Here is a 12533-nt window from a genome sequence, read left to right as displayed (position 1 = left end):
TGAGCATCTTTATATCCAGTGTTTTGAACTCTGCATCTGTTAGATTGCTTATCTCCATTTTGTTTAGTTCTTTTCCTGGAGTTTTGTTCTGTTCTTTCATTTGGAACACGTTTCTTTGTTTCCTCATTTTGGCTGCCTCCCTTTGTTTGTTTCTATGTTAGGCAGAGTTGCTATGTCTCCTAAGCTTGGTAGAGTGGCCCACTGTAGTAGGATTTGTGTAGGGTCCAGTGGCTCAGCCTGTATCACTCCAGCTGGGCACTTGAGGTGCACTTCCTGTGTAGACTGTACATGCTTCTGTTGTAATTGAGTCTTGATTGTTGTTGACATATCAATGGGAGGGATTTACTCATCAGTCTCATCAGATGCAAAGACTGGCTGTGCCCACTAACCACCGACCTCTTACCACCTTGGAGGATCAGCTTTACATGGACCCACCACACAGAACAAGATTTACTTCAGCAGGGTTCTGGTACTCACTGAGTCCAACCCTTGAGTGTATCACTTGTGGTGGTGGTTGGATGGTGGTGCTTCGACATGGTCTGGAGAGGTCCACAGGGTATGCTGGCTCTGGGGCCCCCCAGGAGGCTCAGGCCAAGGTCAGCCACTGCCTGTGTTCTACTCAAGGCCACCAGGCATAAACTACAAAGCAATCTACAGATGGCTGCTTCTTGTTCTGGGCTTGGAGGTGCCCGGTAGAGGCCAAGCTGTGAACCAAAACTAGCTGCTTGTAGTGCCAGGTCTGGGGCCACTTATCAAGAGGTATGAAGTTTGCTGTGGCCAGATGCTGCTTGTTTGAGAGATTTTAGGGGAATAAGAAGCATGAGCCAAGACAGGCCATTCTTATGGTAAAGCCACTGGAAATAGCTTCGATGAGCCTAAAAGTTGGATTGGGTGGGGCCTCAGGGAATCACTAGGGTGGGGCAAATAGTGTGAGCCAAGTTGCTGGAGTCCCAGATATGGGGCCTGTCTGCCAGCCCCATGGGGGAATGACTCACCAAAAGAACAACAGCCTCTGCCCACACATCTATATGAGAGTAAGCTGCCTCTCCAGCTCTTGCTCTGATGCCAAACAACTCAGTTCTTCCCTGTATGTTTCTGGTTCCTTTCAAGCTGAAGCTCAGAGAGTTTGAGTCTGAGTAAGTCCATGTGTGGACCCTTTAAGAGGAGCTGCCTGGGACTCCAACAGCCTCAGCCTCCCTCAGCCTCATTTCCCACTGGTTATTACAGCCAGAAGTTATGGGGACTTCTCTTCCTGGCACTGGCCCTGAACTAGGAGGCCTAATGTGGGACTGGAACCCCTTGTTCCTCAGGGAAGACCTTCATATCCGAGGTATCCCTTCTGATTTTTATCCTCCACATGCAGGTGTGGGGCCAGACTGTCTGTGCCTCTGCCCCTCCTACCAGTCTTGATGTGGCCTCTTGATTAATTTCATAGTTGTAGTACTTCCATCCAGCTCGATGTCAGGTGGTTCTGAATGATGGCTGTTCCACAGTTTAGTTGTAATCTTAATGTGGTTGTGAGAGAAGGCAAGTATCATGTTTATCTGTCACCATCTTGACCAGAAGTCTGATACTTAGAGTTTTAATTTAAAAAATATTTTTGCTAATTTCTTTGGCAGAATCTGTACTCTGAGGTGGTTTTTAAAATAGGTATTTTGAAAATCGCTAATTCAAATATCCTTCTCTCCAACCACAATTTTTTTCATGTTTTGTGTTTATCTATCTCACTTGGATAATTCTTCCACTTCAATAGGACCTCCAGTCCAAAGATTCTGCTACTTTCCCCTCAGTCGGTCCTTTCCCTGCTTCACTTCCCTTCTTAACCACATCTTTTTTTTTTCTTTATTGATTTTAGAGAAAGAGGAAGGTAGAGGGAGAGAGAGATGGAAACATCGATGAGAGAGAACATCGACAGGCCACCTCCTGCATGCCCCCCACTGGGGATCAGGCCCACAACCTGGGCATGTGTCCTGACCAGAAATCAAACCAGTGATCTTTTGGTGCATGGGTCGATGCTCAACCCCTGAGTCACACCAGATGGGCTCCCTTCTTAGCCACATCTTAATAATACTCTCCAATACCTGAAATTCATTTGCTTCCTTCTGTGCTTTCTTTGCACCCATTTGACAAAACCCCAAACCTAAATGGACCCATGCTTACAGGTAAGTACTCCAGGACGAAGTCATACAACAGGGCAGACTGATTCTACTGCTAATATCTATTCCTCAGACTCTAATGGGTCCCTAATACTGCTTAGAAATCCTACAGCATTTCTTTGGTCAATTCACTGTCCCATTCTCTACAACAATAATTTCTAAATCTCCTCAAAACTTCTGTAACCTATAGAAACCAGCCTTCAAGATGATCCTTAAAGATCCCTGACTACAAATATTCATAGCCTTGTGAAGTCTCCGCTCACACTGCACCAGGATCTATCTGTGTGACCAACAGAATATGGCAGAAGGGATTATGGTATATTACTTCCAAGGTTAAGTTATAAAAGGCACTTTGGTTTCCATCTTGGGGCTCTCTCAGCTCATTCCCTCTGGAGGAGGCAATGTTGTGAGCTGCCCCATGGAGAGGTCCACGTGGAACAGAACTGAATTATCTAGCTAACAGCCATGTGAGTGAGCATGGGGTCGATTCTCCAGCCTGTCAAGTCTTCAAGGAGTACAGTCCCAGCTCAGAGAGTGATTGCAACCTCATGAGAGATTCCTGAGCCTGAAGATCCCAGCTAAGCTACTTCTAGTATGCTGACTCTCATAAACTGTGTGAGATAATAGATGACTGTCCTTGTTTTAAGCTGCTAAATTTTAGGGTAATCTGTTACATAATAGATAAATGATAGGCCACCTGCTTCCACCTCACTTTCAGCAGATAATCTCACCTCATACTTTACAGATTAAAATAGACGTTATCAGTCAGGAACACCATTTCACAAGTGTGCCTTCATCTCTACATAACCTATCCTCCTCTCCTGGAACCATGGTGGAGTTATGCCTCCTCCCAGAGAAGGCCAATCCTTCCCCACGTGCTCTGGATTTCATCTCCTCCTGCCTTCTCATGAAGATGGCAATACTGATTGCTCCCTTTCATGTATTCAGCTGCTCCCTTTCAACTGGATTTTAAAAAGCCTCAACAAGCTTGGAGAGAAAATGGCGGCAAAGTGAATGGAGCGACACAGACCATCTCCCAAGACCAAACTGGATTTACAAGGAAAATAAAGGCAAATCGTCAGGAAAGGGCAGCCAAAAGACATCTTGGAGGACCACTTAACCAGAAACACCCACTCAATCCTGGTAGGCTTGCGAGGACGCGAGAGGGGACCCAGAGCCCAGGGTCCGCAGCAGCCTGGGCAGGGGCCAGGGAACTCGGCTGGAAGTTACTGCTACCGCCTCCCTTCCCACCCTGCATGGGCCCTGGGAACTCTGTAGAGGGCTAAACTCTCCGCTGGAGCCACACAGATTCGCAGAGACCAGGGGACTCGGCGGGACCAGGGAACTCGGCGGGAAGTTAATCCTACCGCCTCCCTTGCCACCCTGCATGGGCCCTGGGAACGCTGTAGCCTGCTAAGCTCTCAGCTGGAGCCACACAGACTCGGCAGAACAGGCGGGATTCTGCTACCAAGGCTGACTCCTGCGAACTCTGCGTGCTAAGCCCTCGGCGGGCACCGCGCACACTCGCATGGACCAGGGGACTGTGCTGGACGCTACTGCCACCTCTGCAGTGTCCTGCTACCACGGCTCAGTCCTGGGGCTTCTGCTGAGTGCAACCCCCTCAGCTGGTGCCACAGCCGCAGCCGCCCTTGGCTGGAAGCAGCACCCTCGGGTTAAAAGTCCCAGGTGGCTCCAGGACGCAGAGTCCTGACAGAGGCTAAATTGGCAGCAGCCACTCACCTTGGGCTCCGGCGGAGGGAAGGCAGACTGGACTAGAACTGTGTGGGGACACTCGGGTTTTGGAGGGTGCTAAGAGCTTTCGCTGAGTGCAGCCACCCAGGACTGTGGTCATTTTACTTTTTCTCAGGGCCCTGGGGAGAGGCGGTGGCCCCTCCCTCAGAGATTCAACCCCACCTGGTGGCCATTGAAATGCTAATTGAGGCCCATTAACAAGGAACACCTGCCTCACTCTCAGGAAATCCTCATACACTGAGCACCTGAGGGAGTTTTCCAGGCAATTCAGAAACCAAGGGTCTGCAGGTGACCTCTACTAATAGCCTCCAGGCACAAAAAAAAGCTAGAGGATAACTACCATTCCCTGGGCCTGCAACACTAACCACAAAGGCTAAGACTTGACGGTAGTGTTTAAAGTGGGTCCTCCCTGGTGCATCCAAACCCAGGAGAGGGAGCCACAAACAGCAGAACACCAACACCCACTGGGAAAACTTGGCAGACTCCAAAGCCCACTGTGATAACCAAAATGGTGAGAAACAGAAACAAAAGCCATATGAAAGAACAAGAGACCTCTACAGAAGATGAAATAAATGAGGTGCAGTTAAGCAAGTTAACAGAACTAGAATTTAGAGCCATGATGTTGCGGAAGCTCAACAGCATGTGTAAGGACATGAGCAACATGAGTAAAGACATAGAAATGTTGAAAATAAACCAGCTGGAAATGAAAAACCAACAGGAAGAAATGAAGAATGACATATCAGAAATGAAAAACACACTGGAAGGTCTAAAAAGCAGAGTAGGGGAAGCTGAGGACCAGATCAGTGAATTAGAAGACAGGCTAGAAGAAATCAACCAATCAGAAAACCAAAAGGAAAAAACGATTAAAAAAACAGGAAGAGAGCTTAAGAGAACTGTGGGACAACTGGAAACGGAATAATATTCGCATCATAGGAGTCCCTGAAGAAGAAGAAAGTAAGCAAGGGCTAGAGAATATATTCAAAGAAATAGTGACAGAAAACTTCCCTAATTTGGAGAAGGAAGAAGGCATTCAAGTTCAAGAAACTCAGAGAGCCCCAAGTAAGAAGAACCCAAACAGGCCCACACCAAGACACATAGTAATCAAAATTCCAAAAATTAAAGACAAAGAGAGAATCCTAAAAGCAGCAAGAGATAAGCAACAGGTTACCTACAAAGGAAACCCCGTAAGGCTCTCAGCTGACTTTTCACAAGAAACACTACAGGGTAGAAGGGACTGGCATGAAGTAATCAAGGTCATGACAAACAAGGATCTGAATCCAAGACTACTCTACCCAGCAAGGCTATCATTCAAAATAGAAGGTCAAATAAAGAGCTTTTCAGACAAAAAAAGGCTAAGGGAATACATTAGCACCGAACCAGCACTGCAAGAAATGTTAAAAGGACTGCTGTAATTACCAGGAGAAATGGGAAGGAAAATAGAACCACACTAAACAAAAATGGCAATAAATAAGTACATATGAATAACCACCTTAAATGTAAATGGACTGAATGCTCCCATAAAAAGACACAGAGTAACTGATTGGATAAGAAAGCATGACTCATCTATATGTTGTTTACAAGAGAACCATCTCAGAACAAAAGACTCACATAGGTTGAAAGTGAAGGGATGGAAAAAAATCTTCCAAGTAAACGGAAAAGAAAAAAAGGCTGGGGTAGCAATACTCATATCTGATAAAATAGATTTCAGAATGAAGGCCATAATTAGAGACAAAGAACACCACTACATAATATTGAAAGGATCTATACAACAGTAAGATATAACCTTGATAAACATATATGCACCGAAATATATTAAAAAACTTCTGGAGGACTTCAAAGGAGAAATCGATAGCAATACAATCATAGCAGGGGACTTCAGCACCCTGCTGACATCGCTGGATAGATCCTCTAGACAAAAAATTAGCAAGGAAACAAAGACTCTAAATGAAGCACTAGACCAAATGGATTTAATAGATATCTACAGAAAACTACACCCCAAAACTACAGAATTCAAATTCTTCTCAAGTGGACATGGGACATTCTCAAACATAGACCACATGTTTGGGCACAAACTAAGTCTCTACAAGTTCAAGAAGATTGAAATTATATCAAGCATCTTCTCAGATCACAATGGCATGAAATTAGAAATCAATTGCAAGAAGAACATACAAAGACATTTGAACACATGGAAGCTAAATAGCATGTTATTAAACAATGAATGGGTCACCAAGAGGATCAAGGAAAAAATTAAAAAATTCCTGGAAACCAATGAAAATGAAGAAACAACAACACAAAATCTATGGGATGCAGTGAAAGCAGTTCTGAGAGGGAAGTTCATAGCACTACAGGCCTACCTCAAAAAAGAAAAAAAAATCTCTAATAGACTACCTAACCTCACAACTTAAAGAACTAGAGAGTAAACAAAAAGAAAACCCCAGAGCAAGTAGAAGGAAGGAAATAGTAAGGATCAGAGCAGAAATAAACGACATAGAGACCAAAAAAACAATTCACAGGATCAATAAAACAAAGAGCTGGTTTTTCGAAAAGATAAACAAGATTGATGGACCCTTAGCTAGACTCACCAAGAAACAAAGAGAGAGAACCCAAATACATAAAATCAGAAATGAAAGAGGAGAGATAACAACTGACACCACAGAAATACAAAAGATCATTAACAACTACTATGAACAATTATACGGGAACAAATTCGAAAATCTAAGCGAAATAGACAAATTTCTAGAAACACATAGTCTCCCAAAATTGGATCAGGAAGAGATTGAAAACCTGAACAGAACAATAACAACAGAAGAAATTGAAGATGTAATCAAGACTCTTCCAGCAAACAAAAGCACAGGCCCGGATGGCTTCACGGGGGAGTTTTACCGAACATTCAAAGAAGAACTAATACCCATTCTCCTCAAACTATTTAAAAAAATTCAAGAAGAAGGAAGACTTCCAAACTCGTTTTACGAAGCCAGCATAATTCTAACTCCAAAACCAGAAAAAGACACAACAAAGAAAGAAAACTACAGGCCAATATCCCTGATGAACATAGATGCCAAAATCCTGAACAAAATACTAGCAAATCGGATCCAGCAATACACCAGAAAAATTATCCACCATGACCAAGTGGGATCCATCCCAGGGATGCAAGCCTCGTACAATATTCGCAAATCCAAAAATGTGATACACCACATAAATAAAATGAAGAGTAAAAACCACATGATAATATCAATAGATGCTGAAAAAGCCTTCCACAAAATCCAGCATCCATTTCTGATAAAAACGCTGAGCAGTGTGGGAATAGAGGGATCATATCTAGACATAATAAAGGCCATATATAAAAGACCTACAGCCAACATCATACTCAATGGGCAAAAACTAAAAGCATTTCCCTTAAGAACAGGAACAAGGCAAGGATGCCCACTTTCGCCACTCCTATTTAACATAGTACTGGAAGTCTTAGCTACAGCAATCAGACAGGAAGAAAAAATAAAAGGGATCCAAATTGGAAAGGAGGAAGTGAAACTGTCATTATTTGCAGATGACATGATACTGTACATAGAAAACCCCAAAGACTCCACCAAAAGTTTACTAGACTTAATAAATGAATTTGGCAAAGTAGCAGGATACAAAATTAACGACAAGAAATCAATGGCATTCTTATACACCAATGATGAACTCACAGAAAGAGAAACTGAAAAAACAATCCCATTTACCATTGCGGCAAAAAAATTAAGATACCTAGGAATAAACTTAACCAAAGAAATAAAGGACCTATTCGCAGAAAACTACAGGTCTTTGAGAAAAGAAATAGAGCAAGATATAAAAAAGTGGAAGTACATACCCTGTTCATGGATTGGGAGAATTAACATCATTAAAATGTCCTTATTACCCAAAGCAATATATAGATTCAGCGCAATCCCCATCAAAATACCAACGGCATGCTTCACAGAATTAGAACAATTACTTCAAAAGTTCATATGGAACCAAAAAAGGCCTCGAATAGCCGCAGCAATCTTGAAAAGGAAGAACAAAGTTGGAGGGATCACAATACCAGATTTCAGGTTATACTACAAAGCCACTATAATCAAAACAGCCTGGTACTGGCACAAGAACAGGTATATCGACAAGTGGAACCGAACTGAAAACCCAGAAATGGACCCAAGGCAATATGCTCAATTAATATTTGACAAAGGTGGCAAGAGCATACAGTGGAGTAAGGACAGCCTCTTTAATAAATGGTGCTGGGAAAATTGGACAGCTACTTGCAGAAAAATGAAACTAGACCGTCAACTTACACCCTACACCAAAATAAACTCAAAATGGATAAAAGACTTAAATGTATCTCATGAATCCATAAAAATCCTAGAGGAGACTGTGGGCAACAAAATCTCAGACATCATACGCAGCAGAATTTTTACTGACACATCACCTAAGGCAATAGAAAAAAGGAGAAAATGAACACATGGGACTACATCAAACTCAAAAGCTTCTGCACAGAAAAAGATACAATCATCAAAACGGAAAGGCTACCCACTGTATGGGAGAGCATAATTGCCAATGATATATCAGATAAGGGGTTAATTTCCAATACATATAGAGTGCTCATACAACTCCACAAAAGGAAAACAAAGAATCCAATTAAGAAATGGGCAGAGGAACTAAATAGTCACCTCTCCAAACAGGACATACAAATGGCTAAGAAACATATGAAGAAATGCTCATCATCACTAATCATCAGAGAGATGCAAATCAAAACAACAATGAGGTATCACCTCACACCTGCCAGAATGGCCGCCAACAACAAATCATCAAACAACAAGTGTTGGCGAGGGTGTGGAGAAAAGGAGACTCTAGTACACTGCTGGTGGGAATGCAGACTGGCACAACCACTATGGAAAACAATATGGTGTCACCTCAAAAAATTAAAAATTGATCTTCCATTTGACCCAGTGATCCCACTTCTAGGAATATACCCTAAGAAGCATAAAACACCAATAAGAAAGAATATATGTACCCCCATCTTTGTAGCAGCACTATTTACAATCGCTAAGATCTGGAAACAGCCCAAGTGCCCATCAGTAGACGAATGGATCAAAAAGCTGTGGTACATATACACAATGGAGTACTATGCAGCGGTAAGAAAGAAAGATCTCTTATCCTTTGAGACTACATGGAGGGACCTGGAAAGTATCATCCTAAGTGTAACAAGCCAAACAGAGAAAGACAAATTTCATATGATCTCACTTATTTGTGGAATATAATGAACATAACAGTTTGAGGAATGGGGTAGTCCCAGAGACGCGGAAGCGGGGTATAGACTGACAATCCCCTAAGGAGTGGGGAGGTGGGGGAGGGATGAACCACAGAACTTATATGCATGTATGCATGAACAGTGGACATGGACAACAATCTGGGGAAGGGGCAGGGAGGGGTGGGGGAGGGGGGAATCAGTGGGGGGAAAAGGAGAACCATCTGTAACAAAAATTAATCAATAAAAAAAAAAGCCTCAACAAGACAGAGAGAGAAAGAGATTCAGTACAAGAGAGAGACAGAGATTAAGTAAGAGAGAGAGACTGAGAGATGCCCTGTGGCATACACTGCACTGCTCCCCACGATCTACTCTCTCTTTCTTCCCTGTAGTGATAGAGGACAAACAGTTTTATCTTTTTGGATTGGCAGAATGGCAGGAAACGTTTTTCTGTCATTTCAACCTATCAGTATTATTTGTGCAATAAACAAAAATTAAAACATAATAGAATAGAGGAGAAAAAAAGTTAAAATCCTTACTTATACCAAGAGAAAAATTTTATATATTTAAATGTATTCTTATCCACCCCTCCAGAAAACACATGTGAATCTCAATTTTCAAAAACAAGTTTTTAAAATAAAACACATAATAAAGGATACAAATGCTCCTACTACAAATGTTGGGTTAAAGACATGGTTCTGGAAGGTGAACAGTGTCAGTCCCATATAAGAGAAGATGAAATTCTCTGCCAAGAAATTGAGAAGCTCAAACAACTGAAACAAAATTTTAAAAGGTTAGACCAGTAAATAAATTGTTACATAATTTGAAAACATGAGTATTACTAAGACAACAAAACAGACACTTCAAATATGAAAGTTCATGTATATCCCCCTAAATATTTGATTCAGAGGGAAGCAAATATAGTAGTGACATTTCCATTCCCACAGAAACAGCCAGAAAAGTTGCCTCTCACTTTCCCCAATCAGCTTCCCTTCTCTAATCCCCATATCCAGTCATTCTTATCTTCTTCCTCCAAACCCTGACAATTTTTCTTTTGGAATGTTCCTTGTTGTCCCTGCCACTACCTTCGTCTACCTTTCATCAATTCCCACCCACAATGCTGCAAAAGGACCCTAACTTGTATCCCTTTCACCCATGTATATACCCCACCCAATGAATCTCTCTAAATATGGCAGTTTCATAGACACTTCCCTCTTCACAGGCTGTAAGATCCAGTTCAAATTATTCTGTCCCGGCATAGAGTGCTTCCTGACAACTCTCATATCGCTGCCTTGCCATGTGACTTCATTTTTTTACATGGGTTTTGGCTTTCATTTAGGGAGTCAGGGCTTATGCATTATTGTATTGTGCTCTGTACCCTCCCCAGCTATCTGCCTGCCCCCCAACTGTTCATTCACACCACTGTCTTGTCAAGTATTACTAACAGAGTAGGAATACAAGACTTGCTGATTGAGTAAATGTAAGGCCCCTGAAATCCAGCATCCCTCTTTCCATCTACCACTACTCTTTAGCATGAACCCTCTACTCCATAAAACAGGGTATTGGTTAAGTCACAACATGGGCTCAGGAGTCAAAATGCCTTCTTTACTTGCTAGCCATGTGGTTTTGGGCAAATTAGTTAATCATTCTAAATTGGAGTTGCCTTATTACTAAACAATGTGAATAAAAATGAAAATAAATAAGTATATATTTAACTTACTTTAAGTTACTTAATATACTAGTTTTATTACCTATTTGTTTAATGATAATAGCTAAGCTTTATCCACCTTTTTACTATGTGTCCCATACTATGCTAAGGACTTTACATTCATTATCTTGTTTTAATCTCACAACAACTCTATGAGGTAGGTACTATTATCCTCACTTTCAAGATGACAAAAGTGAAGCACAGAGAACTTATGCAACTTGCCCCCAGTCACACAGCCAGCAAGTAATGGAACCAGGATCTAGAATAATACAGTAACTCCTGAGTCTCCACTTTAATCTACAGCAGAGGTTGGCAAAATTTTCCTATGAAGGCCCAGAGAGTAAATATTTGAGGTTTTGTGGGCCTCATGGTCCCTGTCACAACCACTCAACTCTGCCAACATAGCACAAAAGCATCCCCAGACCATATATTAAAAGATGAATGTGGCAGTGTACCAATAAAACTATTGATGGACACTGAAATTGGAATTTCATATAACTTTCACATGTCACAAATTATTCTTTTGGTTTGCTTCCAACCACTTAGAAATGTGAAAAACATCCTTAGCTTGCAGACCTCACAGGGAAGCCTGGCTGACAACTGCCAACCCTGCTCTGCAATTCACTACCTTCCATTTGAGAATATTAGCTGCCTTTTTATCTCTGCCTTTACTTTTGTTTCCCCTAGGCTTTTCTGAATCCTTCCCAGCTTTCTATTCTTACCACTTCCTCTATGATAGCTTTACATGCAGTTCTTCAAGCTTCAAACCATTCCCCCAACCTTTCTCTGAACTCTGGTATGATATATAACCTGAAACACACAACTAGAAGTTCTATCAGTCTGTTTTGTTTTTTTAAATCCTCACCTGAGGATATTTTTCCATTTATCTTCAGATAGAGTGGGAGGGAGGGAAGAAGGGAGGGAGAAAGGGAAGGAGAAAGAAACATCAGTTCTAGAGAGACAGATCGACTGCTTGCCTCCCACATAACACTGACCAGGGCCAGGGATGGAACCACAACCAAGGTATGTGCCCTTGACAGGAATCAAACCCATGACTCTTTGGTCCACAGGCCAAAGCTCTAACCACTGAGAAAACTGGCCAGGGGTCAGCCTGGGTTTTTTTTTTTTTTTAATGTACACGGTCTTTATATCATCAATAAGAGTAGACACTCCTATCTTGTTTTGTTTTTTATTCCCTACCCCACTGCCTAGAAAATTGACAACCCCCACCAGCTGATTATCTTCTCTATACTTATTACATTGAATTAATTCATAAAACGAATTTATAACCTCAATGTATATCCTTAGGGTGAAAAGCCTAACTTCTTTTGAGTGGTTGGGGGAAAAAAAGCATATGTCATACAGTAATTTTGTGGCTCCAGAAAAAAGAAGAAATACCTTTGCTCTAGCTTTGTCATAAGTCCTCTCCAGGCTAATCTCAAGTGTTCTAATCATTTGGCAAAATTTCAATCTTCTATTCCTTGATGTAATCACAATCAAATATGCATCTGTTTCTATTCCAGACATTACAAATTGTTCATGTCTTTGCCCCATTATACCTCATGAGACTAAAAAATACTATGCCTATTTCTTTTATGATCCCCTTCAGGGACCCTGCACAAACGACCATTCAGTATCATATGAAGCCCAACCACTGATGTTT

The 12533-nt window shown here is 41.9% G+C and overlaps 1 protein-coding gene across 4 annotated transcripts in view; it reads right to left on the bottom strand.

The window, feature by feature from the left end:
* The window catches only part of SLC9A6 (solute carrier family 9 member A6), a 107419-nt gene that overhangs the window by 59085 nt on the left and 35801 nt on the right, over window positions 1-12533 (bottom strand). For all 4 annotated transcript variants that reach the window (XM_036270752.1, XM_036270750.1, XM_036270753.1 and 1 more), the window contains exon 10: window positions 9822-9935. In XM_036270752.1, the coding sequence (XP_036126645.1) occupies window positions 9822-9935 (114 nt within the window). The remainder of the gene's footprint in view (window positions 1-9821; window positions 9936-12533) is intronic.

The sequence above is a fragment of the Molossus molossus genome, unplaced genomic scaffold (assembly GCF_014108415.1).
Source record: "Molossus molossus isolate mMolMol1 unplaced genomic scaffold, mMolMol1.p scaffold_m16_p_2, whole genome shotgun sequence".
In the NCBI taxonomy this organism is placed as follows: domain Eukaryota; kingdom Metazoa; phylum Chordata; class Mammalia; order Chiroptera; family Molossidae; genus Molossus; species Molossus molossus.
Note: the sequence above shows the minus strand (reverse complement) of the source record. Positions and strands in the feature narration are given on the sequence as shown.